The sequence below is a fragment of the Carex rostrata genome, chromosome 32 (assembly GCF_964058835.1).
Source record: "Carex rostrata chromosome 32, lpCarRost1.2, whole genome shotgun sequence".
NCBI lineage: Eukaryota > Viridiplantae > Streptophyta > Magnoliopsida > Poales > Cyperaceae > Carex > Carex rostrata.
The window spans coordinates 722,157-740,739 of NC_135949.1; the positions used below are offsets into that span (position 1 = coordinate 722,157).

The window sequence follows — 18,583 nt, forward strand, 5'->3', positions numbered from 1 at the left end:
AAAGCTGCATGCTATTGAGTAACTTTGCAACTGACATGTATTAACAATAACATGCGGATGGTGACAGAACCGTGTGCTATTGTTATGACAACCAGAACCTAGATTAAACAAGTTTGAATGATATAATGTCTGATTCCCTAGAAGTCCATCTTCTAAAACACTTAATCTACTACTATTTCTTTGTTGTAATCCAACATGACAACTGAGAAACCAACAATCAAACAACTGAACACAACCAATCAACCTAAAAGGTCCGATAACCTAGACCTTAGTTTACATCTTAGATCTCTTAATACACCATCTCTGCGGATCGACACCCTAATATATACTACACGGTAGATTCATACGCTTGTGAATCAACAGTAAGTAGATATTAGGGTTATAAATATTATTAGTATTGATTTTCACCCTATCAAGTTCGTCCTTATATCATTAATTAGTTACCTACAAAAACAAAGTAAAGTTATCTCATGAGCAATCTACAAATGAGAATACCAATCTACAAATGTAACTTCATGAACTACTATCACCTTCTCCAATGTTGATTTGAATATATATCAAAAGTATTAATCCTCATTATACATTATACATTATTTCCCCTATCTATATACTAACTAAGAGATGGGCTACGGTGAGTTGCGAAATAAAACGCGTTTCTACTTCACGCCATATTTTTATTTTGAAAGTCCAAACGACCTATCCGAACCGTTAGATGTAATCTCCATATATGAAATGTGCTTGGAGACCAAATTTTATATTTTTTGAAATTTTTTTACAATTTATTAAGCAATTTTGAAAACTGTTGTTTTGCTGTGAACAGTAAAAAACAGTAAAAATTTCTGGACCATCGGATCAGCGATTTTCAAAATTGCTTAATAAATAGTAAAAAAATTCGAAAAAATGTAAAATTTGGTCTCCAAGCACATTTCAATATGGAGATTATGTTGAGCGGTTCGGATCGGTCATTTGAATTTTCAAATCGCAAAATATGAGTGTGAAGTAAAATAGTCGCGCTACTTCGCAACTCATCGTAACCCATCTCTACTAACTAATATATAAAGTTAGAATGTGATTATTAATAAATAGCATTGAATTATGAAAGAGAAATTTGACGTGGACGCTGATATGTCATGTGATTTTAGAGGCTACAACTATTTGCCGACGACTAATACTATTTGCTAATTATCATACAATTTCAGTTTAGAGAAGATTCATCCAGCTGCATTTCAAGTTTCTTTTTGACTAAATTATTGCAACACAGTAGACAGAAAGCCAACATCCCATCATCTGCTATTATTCCAAATTGTATTTTGGTGGTAGCAAATTTTCATTACTCAATTTCAGAAAATCCAATCAAAATCAATTATCTATGTTGCATTATATGGTATTGACATTTATCATATAACTGATTTTCATAGTGGAATATCTCAACAGGGGCTGATTTAAATATAGAGGGGTCAACAATCATTTTCAAAAATCATTTCAATAAAAAATAAAATATATCTCAGATAATAAAACCCTTCACTATTTGATTTTATAAAAAAGGCATGTAACTTGTTGCTGATGTCAATTTAATTCAGTGAAACTGGAGAAAAGACGGTGATGCCCTGGGAGGAGAGAGACGACGGCAGACAGTGGAGAGAAGCCACTTGAGAGGCACCGGAGGAGGGAGAGGCGTCGGAGGAGATAGAGGCGATCGGCACCGGAGGTTTGGGGTTATGGCGCACGGAGAAGGAGGAGGGAGAGGCGATTGATTTTGGAGAAGAGAGAGGTTTGAGGTTATGGCGATCGATTTTGGAGAAGAGAGAGGTTTGGGGTTTTCGCGATCGATTTCGTATTAGCGGAGAAGGGTTTGAGGTTATGGCGCGCAGAGAAGAAAGGTCATTGGCGTTTTTTTTAATCCCAAAATTTCAGTGATAAAAGAAAAAAAACCTTTCAGTGAAATTCCTTTTTTTTTGAGAAATTGAGCATCAGTGACCGGTGTCAGCACCAGCCGCTGATACAGTCGCTGATGCTCTTTTCTGTTGTATTGAAGTCAAGCGTCAATTTTATTTTTTATAAATTAATTTTAATACTTTCATTTTTCATCATTTCTGACCGTTTGACTTTATACTAAATTAATTCTTAAATTTATAAATTTTGAATGCAAAAACATGTACGTACATTGATTTTAACATATTACGTCGTTTGTCAAACTAATTCTATAGATCATAGAGTTAAGTTCATCAAAAAGACTTGGCCAACTCAAGAATACTATAATTCTACTCCCAGAAAAAAGAAAAAATGTTGCAAGCATCTCTTGATTTCTTTTAGTTTCAGTGATAAAATTAATTTAGCAAAAAGGTATTTCCTGTATTACGAATTTACGAAATCACACATTACAAGTACTGTTACTCATTAAAGCAAAGAAATTCCAACACGATTGTTGCAACCAGAGAAGCAATCGGGTACTACGAGCCGAGCGAAAGATGTCACAATCAAATTTAATAGGAACATGGATATTATATTCCACTTATATAATACCTGTACGTACGTATTATTATTAATTCAAAACCAAACAATATATTATATATATATCATGCTCAAATCCTATTCATTATGTAACTCTTCATTTCCAGCAACTCAGTAATTTGAGTTGTATTTAAAGAGCACGACACATTGAGCTCTCTCTCTCTCTCTCTCTCAAAAGAAAAGAAAACACAAAAATTATAAAGACAGCGAGATCACACAGAGATTTTATTTGATGGAAGTTTTGGCCACCCTCACTGTTTTATTTCTCCTCTATTCACTATACCTTCTCTACAAGTCCTACATCCTCAAACGCTCCACAAATTGCTACTTGGTAGACTATGTGTGCTTCAAGCCATCATCGGACCGGGAAATCACCACCCGAAAATGTGGTGAAATAATGGAGCGCAACAAGACCCTTGGTTTGGCAGAATACAAGTTCTTACTAAAGGTGCTTGTTGGCTCAGGTATCGGTGAAAGAACGTATGGCCCGAGAAACATCATCGAAGGACGTGAAGAATCACCAACGCTTGATGATGCCATACAAGAAATGGATGAATTTTTGGACGTCACGGTTCATGATTTATTTGTGAAAACAAATATCTCGCCGAGCGATGTGGATGTCCTGGTGGTTAACATTTCCACTTTCTGTCCTGCCCCTTCCCTAGCTTCACGAATCGTGCACCGGTACAACATGCGGAAGGATGTGAAGACATACAATCTGTCTTCCATGGGGTGTAGTGCAACCTTGGTAGCCATTGATGTGGTACAAAACATCTTCAAATCTGGAAAAAAGACCATAGCAGTGGTCGTCACATCAGAATCGATTAGCCCTAACTGGTATTCCGGCAATGACAGATCAATGATGCTTGGTAATTGCCTTTTTCGATGTGGCGGGTCCGTAATGCTATTAACAAATGACCCTGCAATGCGGTCTCAATCCAAGATGAGGCTCAAGTGCCTTGTTCGGACTCACATCGGGGCAAATGACGATGCATTCAATAGCGCTGTACAGAAAGAAGACGACATGGGTCGGGTTGGTGTGCACCTAAGCAAGAGCCTCCCAAAATCCGCGGTACATGCTTTTTCACAAAATTTGAAGCGTCTCATGCCTAAAGTTCTCCCGTATCGTGAAATGGCACTGTTAGTCTACCGCATAGTGAAGCAAAAGGTGGTTCAACGAAATACCAAGCTCAACACATTGGTGGCTCAAATCGACTTCAAGTCAGGGGTAGATCACTTTTGCTTGCATACCGGTGGCACCGCAGTGATTGATGCTGTCGGGCGTGCTCTGAGGCTGAGTGAATACGATGTAGAACCAGCAAGAATGACATTGCACCGGTGGGGTAACACGTCGGCAAGTAGCATATGGTATGTGTTGGGGTACATGGAGGCAAAAAAGAGATTGAAAAGAAATGATAGAGTGCTTATGATCAGTTTTGGTTCAGGGTTCAAGTGCAACAGTTGTCTTTGGGAAGTCTGTAGAGATCTGGGAGATGGTGATGTTTGGGAGGACTGTATCAAAGATTACCCCCCACAAATCCTAGTCAACCCTTAGAGAAGTATGCATGGATCAACGAGGATACAGAGGAAACTTTTGATAGGGAAAAACGGTTTGAGGAATTTAAAAAAAAAACAACAACAACAATAAACCATAAGAGGATATGTGAAGTTTCAACAGATACAAATTTATTTTTACCACTGGAAAGTCATGCATTGATTAATTAGAGAAAAAGTGATAGGTACACCGTACTTGCTACTAATAAATTACAAATCTACAATTTGTAGCTTGGAGATGATATTGAGATTGTGTGTTTTTATGGTCCTGCAATATTATCTGTCAATATTGTCTGTCATGTATTGAAGTATTTTTTTTTGTTTTAGTTGTTATTTTGATTTATATTTGTAGTATTTTGTAATATATAACTGCTGTATTTATACTGATAGCCACTATCAGGTTTAAAAAAAAAAAAATGTATTGAAGTATTTATTATTCCTTTAATTTTTGTTAGAGATGTATATTTTCCTTTATTCTGTTTTCTTTCTATATATGTTGTTGTTTAAAATCAATATTGGAGCTCTCTGCAAAGATAACTTGTTTAATAATTTTTTGCTGTATATGTAAATATGTAATATTTATGGAGCTATAAATTGCATATATAGTCAACGAGCCTCTTTTGTTTTAAAAATTGCCTACATTTTATGTTAGAAATTAGTAGACATAGCAGTTTTCAAAGTGAAATAAAGCAATTTTTTTAAACTCTAAAGGGATAACTCTAATTAAAGTCTTAACCGTTAAAGCAACCTTTCCCTATCGAAGTACTTGGCCCAGCATATCTAATCATATCTTCTCGAAACAAGATATAGAATTTGCAAATGTTATCAGAATACTGTGCATGGCTACAACGTGTAGCGTCTTAATTATGTGTCTCTTTCAATATTGTTGACATCGTGGATAAGTGTTTTACTAAATGCCAACTTTCCATTTTTGAAATAAACACAACTAGCCAGTGCCTACTATCTGAACTGGTAAGATATTTAAATTCTAGAACATGGAATTCAAGACCACTATACAGTACTTTTTTTGTCAAATGCTACATTCTATAATATATATATATATATATATAGGAACCTGCTAGCATGCTATGCGTAGCATAGTGGGCCTCCGTGCAACGGCTCAATATTCGACTTTTCAAAATCCTAACGGTCGATCCGAATCGTTCATCTTGTTCTCCATATTAATATGCGTTTGGATACCAAATTTTACATTTTTGGAATTTTTTTACTATCTTTTTAGATTTATTGAAAATCGTTTTTTTTATGGTCCAGATTTGCTGAAAACAGCAGTTTTCAATCAATCTAAAAAAATAGTAACAAAATTTCAAAAAATGTAAAATTTGGTCTCCAAACACATATTAATATGGAGAACAAGATGAACGGTTCGGATCGACCGTTAGGATTTTGAAAAGTCAAATATTGAGCAATTGCACAGAGGCCCTCTATGCTACGCATAGCATATTAGCATATTCCTATATATATATATATATATAGAGAGAGAGAGATGGGCTATATGGTGCATTGCAATGCATGGAGGGGTTTGTGCATTGGACCATAAATCTAAAATTCAAAATCCAAATGACCAATCCAAACCGTTCATCTTGTTCTCCATATTAATATGTGCTTGGAAACCAAATTTTACATTTTTCTGAATTTTTTTACTATTTATTAAGTATTTTACAAAATTGTTGATCCAACGGTGGCTGCTGATTTTACTGTTTTGTTAAGCCACCGTTGGATCAACAATTTTGTAAAATACTTAATAAATAGTAAAAAAATTCAGAAAAATGTAAAATTTGGTCTCCAAGCACATATTAATATGGAGAACAAGATGAACGGTTTGGATCGGTCATTTGGATTTTGAATTTTAGATTTATGGTCCAATGCACAAATCCCTCCATGCATTGCAATGCACCATAGCCCATCTCTCTCTCTCTCTCTCTCTCTCTCTCTCTCTCTCTCTCTCTATATATATATATATATATATATATTTACGAGCTATTCCAGTATTCCTACGTTTGGATAGAAGTTAGAATAGCTAGAATAGTGAAATTTAAGAATAGCAAGTGAGAATAGAAAATAAATAGTGATTTTCAGATTAGTATAAAAATGGTGTTATTCTGATTAGTAAAAATGTTGTTTGAATTGTACATTTGGAATAGTGAATATATAGCTGTAACCGATAAATAATAGTGTGGTGCTAATTAAGAGAAAAGATAGATAAATGTAGTCTCAAATGAATTGTCACGACATGGAGATAACAGAACTGATATAAATTTTATAATTTCGGAACTGTGTTAGCGGTAATCCATATATTTTTTTTTCTCTCTCTTCATATTTTCAAATAGTAGTTATTACAACATTTACAAGGAATAGAGAATAGTAGTTATTCTAACTATTCCGAATAGTAAAAAATATTGTTTGGATGCACATTGCTATTCCGAATAGCCCTCTATTCTTGTTCTGAAAAAATTGCACCCAGTCATTACATTTTGACTTGTTGAGCTGACCTCCATTTGGATTGCTACCAGGAGAAAATAGCACTCCGTACAAATCTAACTGTGTAGCAGTTGTGTGGGGTTTTAAGTTTTAACAAGTTGGCAAATGGATGTTATTATTAAAATTGGGCAGCACCAGCACAAGCAAGTATTGAATATATATGTTACCCCGATACAAGTTGGCAAATGGTTAGTTCAGATCTATATATGTTACCCCGATACATCTACCCAGACCTTATACCAATAACTGATATGTATTGGATTAAATTTTCAGAGTGTAACCAAAAAAAAAATCAAATTAAAGATCTATAAGTAGTATTTTATGAAAATTGGATTCTGGTCATGTGTACAAAAGAACAAAAAAAAAAATTCAGACCATGCCTTCAGAGGACAAGTATTCACTGGCATTGTCAGTTATAACAGATCTTAATCTGGATTCCTCAACTGCTGTATGGGAGAAAGAACAATTAACAATTTTTGAATGAAAAAGTATATGCAAGAGAGTTTACAGGAAAGACGGTGAAAAAGTGTCAGAATGAAGGAACACAGTACACATAATTCAATTTTGTACAGAGTTGACTATTTTGCCCCTGACTTGCGCTTAAATTTAGAACCAGCATGAAACTCAACTGATGGACTTGAATTGAGGGTAATTTCGTAATCATATTGACAATGGCCTTGTATTCTATACCACTGTCAGTGTTTTTTTTTTGTTTCAGATTTCACAAACAACCTCTTAGACTAAAATGTCCTGGAGAAAAGTTATCATAGACCAAATAGTAAGCAAAAAAAGGAATCTGATTTCTACGGGATGGTCCTTCCCCCCCTCCCCAGATACAAGTGATATTTTCTGAGATCACAGGGTTGTATATGCAAATTGTTCCTTTCTTGATAATTGGGTGCTATCAGTAAGAAAAAACTGCTATATTGATCAAATGCAACTAGTATGACAACCAATCACGCCGTGTTTCTTGATCTATTCCTATTACTTTTTGTAATATTGCTTCAGCAACTTCTTTTATTAGAACAAAAAAAACCCAAGAGATTTACCATCACTGGAACAGATACCAGTAGAAACCCGAGCTTCCTTGAACCCCCGGTGCTCAGTCTTTGTGTAAATTCCATGAAATCAGGGGCTTTTAAGCAAATACTAGTGTTGCATTTTCTCTTTATCAATTTAGCATTTTGTTATTTTAACAGTTGAAGTATATGCCTGGATATTGATGCAAATAAACAAGTCTTAACTAATTAGCAGAAAAAAAAAAGTGACAATACTAACAAAAAATTAAAGCAACATAGAGTGATAAAGCATAAAAAAAAGGTTAACGGTAAAATTTAAGTGAATAAATCATAGGCCCAATATAAATTATTTTTTTAATCTAAACCCAAGTCCATCAATCAATTTCATGATTTGAAGAACATCTTCCAAAAGAATTTTCTTCATTGTAACATTAAACATTTTGGGCCCAACTTTAAGATAGGCGTCTACATGCTAAAAAATAATAAATAAATTAGATGGGCCTATTTTACACATGAGTTGTTTTTGTTGATCCATTTAATTGTGTAGTTCATCTACCAATTGGAAATATAAACATGACATGTTGAGATGCAATTACAAACAAGCCTCATAGGATTGTAGAGAAACACATTTTTAAAGTAATATTATGTTGTATATATGTTTCATGCATATGAAAGCTTTCAAGACCTGGATTGGATTTTAACGAAGGATAATTAATTATGATTTCCAATATACTTTTTGTACCCAAAAAAAAACCGTCTTGCATTGTCGTATCAGATTTCTTAACTTGTCCTCCTACTGCCTTTTTCTGATATTTTAATTTCTTTGCTCAAATTGCAAAGAGAATAAAATTGACTATCTGCGAGGGTATACCGACAGAAATGTGCTTTTTCTATTAGTGACATCGCGAATACTCTCTGATAAGCATAAAATATATACACTTTTGACTAGGGTTTTATATCAATAACTTGACCAATTTCCATGCATTTAGGTTAATTTAGTTTAGAAATACACCAAGAATCAAGTTACAGTCGTTTGCTTATTTTATTTGTAGTTTTGGAGCATTCGCAATCATTGGAACGGTATCTGGGGCATTTGTGCGACTGTATCCATTTTGGAAGAAGCCTCAATCGAAATAAACAAAAACCAGTCAAGTCAGAGAGGTTGTGAGGCGTAAGGTGAGGCCTGGCCAACCCGCACACCTCTCAGAAACATCAAATGACAAGCACAGTAGATGGTGCGACCACCCCTGCCCGCACCCCTAACCACACTCCTCATCAGATGATCCCCAAAAAGACATAGAGCTCCTGCGGCCAATACCTTATTACTACAAAGATACAATTCGGATCCGCTCCCCCCCCCCCCCCCCCCCCCCCCCCTTTTACTTGCATTAGTTTAGTTTTAATTTAGTTAAAATAGAAAATACAATTGCTCTAATCTTTGGATCAATACCTTATTATTACAAAGATAGATTGTGTACTTGCAATTCAATCTTCTTTACATATTTAAGTTTATAAATTTGAAACAAAAGTGTAAGAATTAGACTCAAAATGTTCACACCTAAAATACACATTACTCTCCCATTCTCTCGTAGTTGAGAGGGTTGCTAGAGAGAGCTATTAATTCTAAAATAATCATTACCCTTCAAATTTATAAAAAAAAAAAAAAATACTCAGAACATTTCAATCGTGACATTTTTGGCTAAATTAACTTATATGAAACTGAAATAGTAAATGGCTTAAATTCCCAAATACTTTATAATAAAATAGTTTTGCTGTAGATGTTGGAGCCCACTTCTCTACACAATCATTTCAATTAAATTATTTGCTGTGGTAATGGACCTTGTTTTTGTCCTATATTTTTTTTTAAAAAAATTGTGGGGAAAAGAGGAAAAATTTAACAGCAAAATCCGTTAAGCAGTCTTATATATATATATATATATATATATATATATATTTTTTTTTTTAAGGATTGGTGGTGAAGTGACGCTAACAATTTTTTTATTAATAAAAAAATTATTTACAAAGGCCCATTATACTCTACTAGTATCTTGCACGTGCGTTGCAATGGAGATATATTATAAGATTGAATAGAATATGAAGATACATTTTTATTTTACATTCACATAAAATTAAGAAAAAATATATTTAAATGAAAATAAGAGACACGAATGAAAAAAAAAAGAAATTCAAATAATAAATAACAATTAAAGAAACCATAACAAATAAAAAAAAATAGATCAAATATAACATGAAATTTTTTTTTGAAGTATCATTGAAATTTAATATCTAATTTTCTCCACAAACAAAACATGTCATTAAATGATTAAATGATTCAAATAAGAATTTTCTCTACATATATATTCTTCATGAAAATTATTTTAACAATGGAAATTTATCTCCATATAATTTCTCTATACAAAAGTTTTAGATATTCTTCATTTTCTCTCCAAATCGAAAAGATATGATTGTTTCCATCAGCATAAATTTTTTTTTTAATGTAAACATCAGCACAAGATATGCTAATATGCTATTCATCTATTCACAAAGATACAGTAGTCCTAAACAAAATTCGAAAAGATATGATGGTTTCCATTTTCATTGTCGAAACTATAGAGGAAGAGGAGAATTGAAACGGAGGAAACAAAAAAATAATAAAATAATTTAATTACAAGAATAAAAAATAGCTCTAAGAAGAAATAAGAAAATAGATTGCTAGAGATTCATTCAATTTTAATTGTGACAAACTATGTAGCAGTTTGTGTGGCGAGTATGTTTTCAACTAAATTTAGACTTCTACACATAAAATAGATATATCTAATCAAAAGAAGACATATTATGTGATTGGAGGGTTGATATTCAATTCAAAAATTCATCTTTCCATCTCAGCCGTTGACAGATCAGGACAACTACGTGCATAATATAAGAATGGAGATAACATAAAATACAATTATATCTAGCTAGTCAAAATTGCCACCAAGAGGGCACAATAGATCCCACCATGATCTAGAATTCCCCTCCTAGTCCCAACTCCCTTGAAGCCAAAAAACCAAAAAAGTATATCGAGCATTCTATCATTAATTAATGTATACACCGGTTTTCTCTTGTTAGCAGGGTTCTAAATAGTCAACTATAGCTGCGCTATAGTTTTTTCGAATCTCAAAAGCTATAATGCTGTTTTTTTGAGAAAAAATGAGAGTTTTGATTTCATTAATATTGTCTTTTACAAGAGGCTTGTAAAATTAAAAATACAAAAAATCAATGTGCTAAAAAAAATTGAGCAATAAAATTATAACGCTATTAATCACTTTTCTTTTATAATAATTCTACATAGTTTTTCTAGATCTTAAAAGCTATCTTACTTGTTAGAGAAGAAACTTATGTTCCTCTCCCGCCACAAAACCCACACTCCTGTTGCCCACACCACATTTGTTCGCAGCGGAGCCTGTCGAACTAAACCTGGTTGAGCCACAATCCCATCTATTACAAATAACTCCCTCCAGATGAAAATGAATATTGTAGTGCGCAAGGAAGCTCTGCTAGAACCTAGCTTTTAGTATATGGACAACTCCACATAATGTGATCTTTAGATTTTGTTGATGAGGAGTCGCATAGCTGATAGCTCGTCTGGACTGAGCAACCACGTACGGGTCACTAGAACTTCTTGGGTAAGGATCTTGTTATTCAGCATCAGCCATACGAAAATGCAAATTTTTATTGGGACCCAAATTTGTATGTATTTATTCATTTTATAATTATATATACAACTGAATTATAAATTAAGCATTCTAGATATATCAATAAAGAAAAAGGTCGATCCTTATTTAGCTGGTAACGTGCAAAATTTTAACAGCAAAATTAGTTCATGTAACTAATTTTGGATTTAATTGACATTAATTAAATTCCCGCACATTTCTCGTCATTACATTCGTGTTAACAATTTTTTTCCTGTGGATTTCATACTTCCATCTGTATGTTCCACACTTGAGATAATCGGAACCGAATCTACTGTTTTTCTCCAAAAAAGCAGCGGAACCGGTTCCGAGAAAAAATGGACTCACCTCACACTACTTGTAGTTGCGCATTTGCAAAAACATTGAACTTTTTTATTTATGACAATCATCACCCTCATAAAAAAATTAGTTTTTTTGTTAATATTGTCCACAGTTTAATTTGATGAGTTTCTGAAAAAAAAAATTATATAAATTTAGAAAACAATAACATACTGCATGAAATCTAAAAATTATAAATAATAAACAATAATCTTTACCGTTTGAAATTATAGTTTTATGAAAAGAGAGGTAGCACGGTTAGATATGAAAAAATAATCTTATAGGATTGTTGGTTATTGAAAGATCGAGAATTTAATTCTCCCTGACAACTTTGCAACCTCTGCAAAGGTTTTCAAAAAAGAAATTATAGTTTTATCAAGCAATATATTATTTATCTCAAACTTAAAAAATTACAGATATACAGTTCTATTAAAATATAATAATCTGAATCAAAACTAACTCTCTAAAGAAAGATAAGTTGTCACACAATCAAAAGTTAGAGACAGAAATTGGAGATTATTAAAATTAATTTTGAGGGAAGGAGAAAGGTTTTGCCAAAAATAATAAGTTAAGGGTTGGGGTGGCAAGCCTTGAATGAACAATTAATTTTTTTTAAATGAACTTGATACAAGTCAAATGAAGCCAAAGGGTACCTGAGCTGGATTTGAATTGAAACTGTCTCGCATTATCTGGCAAATGACTATGCCATTAAATTGATGCCTACATTTTTGTCATTTATCAATTTAATTTCGTATGAACAGTCATCTTCATAGTGTTTTGTTTTGGGGTTTATACAAGCAAATGAGCAATACTTATCCCATGATATCAATTGTTGCATACTTGCATCAAAGCTAGCTAGCTGGTAAAAATCTATTCTTTGCTTGTATTAATACAAGTAATTAAACAGTGTTAGTTAATTGGAACAATATAAAACTTGAATGATAACAAATCAAAATTAAGTAATAAATTCATGATTTAGAAAATATTTAAGTGGCCTTCCTACAAAAAAATTAAGTGTGGTCACGAGCATTTTCTGCAGCCGACTTAAAGCGGGCCCACATTCGGCTAGATAATAATTAAAGGCAGCCCATGGTTTCATTTGCATGCTCTGTTTGATTAATTGTGGAGCAGGGGATTTACAGCCAACATTTTTAAATCTCCACTAATCTCAATAATTGTGTAGGTTTAAACTAAAGCAGGGGAGCCTTGCCCTTGTATTTTACTTTTTTTTACCAGAAAAATGTGAATCATCTGTGCGGATCTTACCAGAAAAATGTTTGGAAACATGGTATTTTGTTAGCTTTAATTACAGTAACTGTATAAAAAGTAGAGAACATTTTTTTAAAAAAAATTGGAAAAGGAGTGAACATTGTAAACTATTTCAGCAGAAAGAGCCGTTGAGTTCTGTTTTTTTTTTTTTTCTTTCATGCAAACTATTTCTGTACCGACTCTGTCATTTCTGTAATATTTGGACCTGTCAGAAAGATATTACCAACAAAACAATAACAAATCGATTTATTAGAAATAAACTAAAAAGTTGAGGAGGACCACAAGTGTTTCTCAACCTGGAAAGATTTTCAAACAGTGTAAAATGAGAGAAATAGAAAATATTATAAAATTCCGGTTCATCTAAACATCAAAATTTTAAGTTACTTTTTATCTTTCCTTTTATTATTTGATAATATTTTATATAAATAAAAAATTCTGGTAAAATGAATATGGTACTTGGTTTCAGCACATTTGGATTTTGCATACCTGCTTTGGTTAGGCAACTTCTTTTTTCAGAAATTAAATTCTAGAACAATCTTTCCCTTTCACAAATCTAATCATCTTATATTGACATAAAAGAGGCACCAAAATTATGATTAGCATGACATAGAGACAAAAGTACCAACAGTTCTGGTACCTGGTTATATATCATCAGGACTACCGTACTGGTAAATTATGATCAGCATGATATAGAGATAAAATAAACCCAAATTAAGAAAAAAAAAATATGTAGAGAAATGTTTCTAAAAATGCCTAACAAAATATTTGTTTTGTACTGACAGATTCAGAACCATCTTGAATTAGACAATTTCTAGGTTGAACCTCAAATTTGAAATATTTTCTCAAATAAGATCTTGAATTTTTCGCAAATAACAAAAGAAGTTTCAGAATCTCTTGCCTAATTGCACCAATTAGCTGAAAATATATATTAGTTCCAGCTGTTTTCCAGATTTCATTCGCATCTCAATCAACCATTAATTACAAATATAATTTTCAAGCCACACATTATGTAGTACCGTGTGGATAATATAATATAGTTTAATTAATCAAGATTCAGACATATAACAAGACACCACCAAAAAAAAAAAAGCAAAATGAAGGTCAACTTAATTTCATATGGATTTGTTATACTTATTTAGGCTTTGTCAAATTTACAGGTGATTAATTAATTAGGTGTCATTTTCCATGCAAATTAATTATTGTAACGATCATGCATGATTGTGTGTTCTCTCACGCAATTTCCATTTTGCCAAATGAATAAGAACACCACCCTGAATACATCTCTGTATATAAAAGTCCGAAATTTTTTTATATACCGTAATAAAAAAATAAATAAACCAAAACAGTTCCGTTTTGAGATAATTCCACATTTATTCAGGCTGTAAGAGCCAATCTACGGCCCCAATAAATGTGAAATTTCCCGAAAACGAGGGTGTTTTAGTTTATTTATTTATTTTATTATTATGGTATTTAAAAAAAATTCGGTATAAAAGTTGCAATTAAATCCAGTTATTTATGTGTGATACAATCAAATCATCCTTACATGTAACATTTAATTACCAATATTTCCACAAGTACAGAGATAATCCAATTACCATATCTCAAGTTGCAGACATATCTAACTTCAATCACAATTATTTCAATTATCCTTAACAAACAAATTTAATTAATTTCACACTTCAGTAACAAAAAAAAAGAAAAAAAAAAGGAAAACAACAACAACAAGAAGAAACTCTCAGTTATGTGTTACCATTTCAAAGATTCCATCCTCTCTTCACGATTAAAAGTCTCTTCAGTATCTTCATTGACCCATCCATATTTCTCCAAGTAAGGATTAACTAGGGTTTGTGGGGGATAGTTTTTGATACAATCCTCCCAAACATCACCATCTTGTAAGTCTTCATTCACCTCCCACATGCAACTGTTGCACTTAAACCCGGCACCAAAGCTTATCATTAGCACTCTATCCCCCTTCCTCAGCCTCCTTTTCGCCTCCATGTACCCCAACACGTACCACAAGCTACTAGCCGACGTGTTGCCCCATCTATGTAACGTCATTCTAGCCGGTTCTACATCATACTTGCTCAACCCCAATGCACGCCCAACCGCTTCAATCACTGCCGACCCACCAGTGTGCAAACAAAAGTGATCGACCCCTGACTTGAAATTGATTCGGGCCATTGCGGAATTTGATTCAAGTTTGGGCTTAATTACCAATTGCTTAACTGTTCCGTACATGTACAGTGCAAGTTCGCGGTAAGGTAGGATTTTAGGTGCAAGATGTTTGAGATTTTCTGCGAATGCACGGACTGCGGCTTTCGGTAAACCCTTGCTTAGGTGGAACCCTACCCGACCCACGTCATCCTCCTTCTGCATCGCACAATTGTGTGCATCGTCATTCGCCCCAATGTGAGTCCGGACAAGGCACTTTAGGATCATCTTCGCTCGGGACCGCATTGCCGGGTTATTCGTCAATAGCATAACACACCCGCCTGATCGAAAAAGACAATTACCGAGCATCATCGATTTGTCATTGCCAGAGTACCAATTGGGGGTGATTGATTCTGAGGTGACAACCACTGCTAGGGTTTTCTTCCCCGATTTGAAAATGTTTCTCACCAAGTCGACGGATACTAAGCTCGCGCTGCACCCCATGCCGGAGAGGTTATAAATCTTACAATCCTCCCGCATTTTGTACCGTTTCAAGATTCTGGACGCAAGGGATGGAGCAGGGGAGAACATGGAGATGTTCACCACTAGTACATCCACATCACGTGGCGAGATCTTTGTCTTTGCGAACAAATCGCCGATCGACACGTTGAGAAACTCGTCCATTTCAATCATGGCATCGTCAAAAGTCGGTGAATCCTCGCGGCCTTCTATTATGTTCCTCGGGCCATATGTATCTTCCCCTATACCTGAGTTGACAATCACCTTGAGCAAGAACTTGTATTCAGATAAACCAAGTGTTTTGTTACGTTCAATGATCTGACCACTCGTCTGAGTGGTGATACGCCGGTCTGAAGCCGGTTTGAAGCACACATAGTCTATCAAGTAGCAATTTGTGTAAAGTTTGAGGTAGTAATGCTTCAAAATGAGGTAGAGAGAGAAGAAGAGAAGTAGGGTTGTGAGGGTTGCCAAAAATTCCATTCTTTTCTGCCTTTTGTATCTCTTGTGTGTGTGTATTTCTTGTGTTTGCTTTTTGAATTAAGTGAAAAGCAATTAGAGTGTGTGGGGGAAATGAGAAGGGGAGAGAAGGTGTAAATATAGAGAGAGAGAGAGAGAGAGAAGAGAGAAGAGAGAAGAGTAAGTGAAGAAGAAAGTGAGAGTAAATGCGGTCGCAATGCTTCCAACGACCAACTAATTAAGTAGGTCACATGGGAATTGATCTTGCAAAATAATTGCAAATAATATTGTTTTCTAAGTCAATAATCAAGGAATTTAGGATATTGTTAGGCCCCATTCATCGTCTTTTTTTATTTATTTGTTCTAGGCTGTAAGTGCAACCAATGCATGTCAATTGATTAATCAGTCCAACTCAAACTGAAAAAGACCATCATTTAGGGTTTATATAATTAATTAGAGATCATATTTTGGTTAATCAAACAAATAATTAATTATTGGACCCATAATATTAATGAAAATTTATATTAACTTTCTTATGTTTGTTTTGTCTCCACCTCCTTTTTCCTCTTCAAAATTTTTAATTTGTTCATATTAAGGTTCTAAATAGCAATTATCGTGTCATAGTGAAAAGGCTAAAAATATATATATATATCGCGAATAGCGTAGCTATAGCAAAAGCTATCCTAAATAGAATTTTTGTTTAAATTATATTTTATATTTTTACTAATTATCCGCAGTATCTAAAATTTCAAATTACTATTCAAAATATTTTTAATAAGATCATAAACTATTTTTTTTATTCAAAATAATCTAGACATTATGGCATAAACTATAAAAAATTTATTAAAAAGAACTAAGCATCATGGAATAAACTATCTATTTTTTCTATTTAAAAACAAAATTAATCTGGATCTTGAAAAAAAATGATCTTTAAAATAAATTTTCAATTTGGGCATTTAAATAAAAGCCTATGTAGCATAACGTGTAGTGCAAATAGGGAACCGCTATTACTGTTATAGCGGCCGTAGCTGAAATAACACATATATTTTTTTATCTTATAGCTTAGCGTTCAAGGTATGAAAATGCTATAGCACCGCTATAGCCGCACTATTTAGAACACTGGTTAATATCAAATTATTAAAAATGTTAGAGAACTAAAATAAGCTCAAATGACTTGATTATGTTTTTTTTTTAATTGTATATTGCCTTTAAGTGCACAGTATGTCGATGTAAATATTTTATGATTCGATTGTATAAATAAGTTCTTATTGGTTTCATTAGATTGAAGCTATAGGCTAGTTTAGTCATTTCACAATTTATGTCGTTTAATAAAATCTAAGAAAATAAAAGTAGAGGTAGCATAATTAATTAGAAAAAGTTCTAAAACAATTGATTACTCGAAGGTCGAGAATTTGATTTTCCTCCACGATTTCACAATCTCTGCAAAAGTACGAAATAAATTGTCCTATCTATAAATTAACATATATGAATTGGATAGTTTGTAACTTTATTTTAATTAGGTATGACTTATGAACTAAAAATATATTTAAGAAATTATACAAAATTCAACCAATCCAATTAATATGTACATCTCTAATTAATTCATCCTAAACGAGAAAGAAATTTTGTAATTTATGTATGTTTTAAAGTGAACCTTCTTGGGTTCACATTTACACACTTTAATTGGTTGTGAATTAAATCATGCATGTACGTACCCCACCTTTCATTTGACAGCTGGTGCATGACAGTGGTCTCTCTCTCTCTCTTTTTGTGATTTTGGATTCATTCTAAAAGTCGAATCTAAGTTGGATAATATCTCAGAATAAGTCGAGCTGCGTCGAGTAGCTGAGTAAATTACAAATCGAGTTGAGCCAATTTATTTATTGGTGCTATGAACTATGTAATGTAATACAGATCGATCAGAGATTATTTTTATTAATATAGTGTGGTGAGTTAGTGCCACTTGTAAATTACGAATCGATCAGAGATTATTTTTATAATAATGTAACGGCATGCATGGCTGACATATATATATAATTGTTTTAGTTAAGAGTTATTATGTCTCCATAAGAAAGAAAGAAAGAAAGAGCAGTGAACCTTAATTCTTAAGTTCACATCTAGAGTTTGGTTGTGGATTAAACCATGCATGCATGACTTCAATTTCATTTGACGTACAGCTGTCGTCCACTCTCTCTCTCTCTCTCTCTCTCTCTCTAAAGCCGTGTGATAGATATATTATATATATTGGATTCATTCCAAAAGTCAATAATCAGGTCTTACTAAGTCAAAGTCCAGGAGGTGCTTTTTGGTGCTGCTATCATTTTTCAACTAGGCATAACAGCAAAAGGCTGAAATTTATGCATTTCCAGCATTTCAGTCTTTTATTTACTTCCACTTGCTGTAAGTAATAGAATACAAGCTGATATTGTATCAGGCTAGTTAGCTAAGTGGTAGATGAGTGGTATTATTGTAACTAATTTTGATATCAATAATTAGTAGCATTATTGTAACAGAATTAGTTGAGTGGCATTAGTCTGTGATCAATATATAATAATT

At 33.3% G+C, this 18,583-nt stretch overlaps 2 protein-coding genes across 2 annotated transcripts; one reads left to right on the top strand and one right to left on the bottom strand.

The window, feature by feature from the left end:
- The first annotated feature begins 2,696 nt into the window (after positions 1 to 2,696).
- LOC144548218 (3-ketoacyl-CoA synthase 3-like) lies at positions 2,697 to 4,134 on the top strand. The gene has a single exon (XM_078296924.1). It carries the CDS (start codon positions 2,744 to 2,746, stop codon positions 4,064 to 4,066), a length of 1,323 nt encoding a protein of 440 aa, XP_078153050.1. The 5' UTR covers positions 2,697 to 2,743; the 3' UTR covers positions 4,067 to 4,134.
- Positions 4,135 to 14,426: 10,292 nt separating this feature from the next.
- Positions 14,427 to 16,194, bottom strand: LOC144548197 (3-ketoacyl-CoA synthase 12-like). Its single transcript, XM_078296901.1, has one exon. The coding sequence runs from the start codon at positions 16,049 to 16,051 to the stop codon at positions 14,648 to 14,650; it is 1,404 nt and encodes a 467-aa protein (XP_078153027.1). The 5' UTR covers positions 16,052 to 16,194; the 3' UTR covers positions 14,427 to 14,647.
- Positions 16,195 to 18,583: the final 2,389 nt, after the last annotated feature.

Coding starts and splice junctions, on each gene's coding strand:
- LOC144548218 (XM_078296924.1), top strand. CDS start 2,744: ATGGAAGTTTTGGCCACCCTCACTGTTTTATTTCTCCTCTATTCACTA.
- LOC144548197 (XM_078296901.1), bottom strand. CDS start 16,051: ATGGAATTTTTGGCAACCCTCACAACCCTACTTCTCTTCTTCTCTCTC.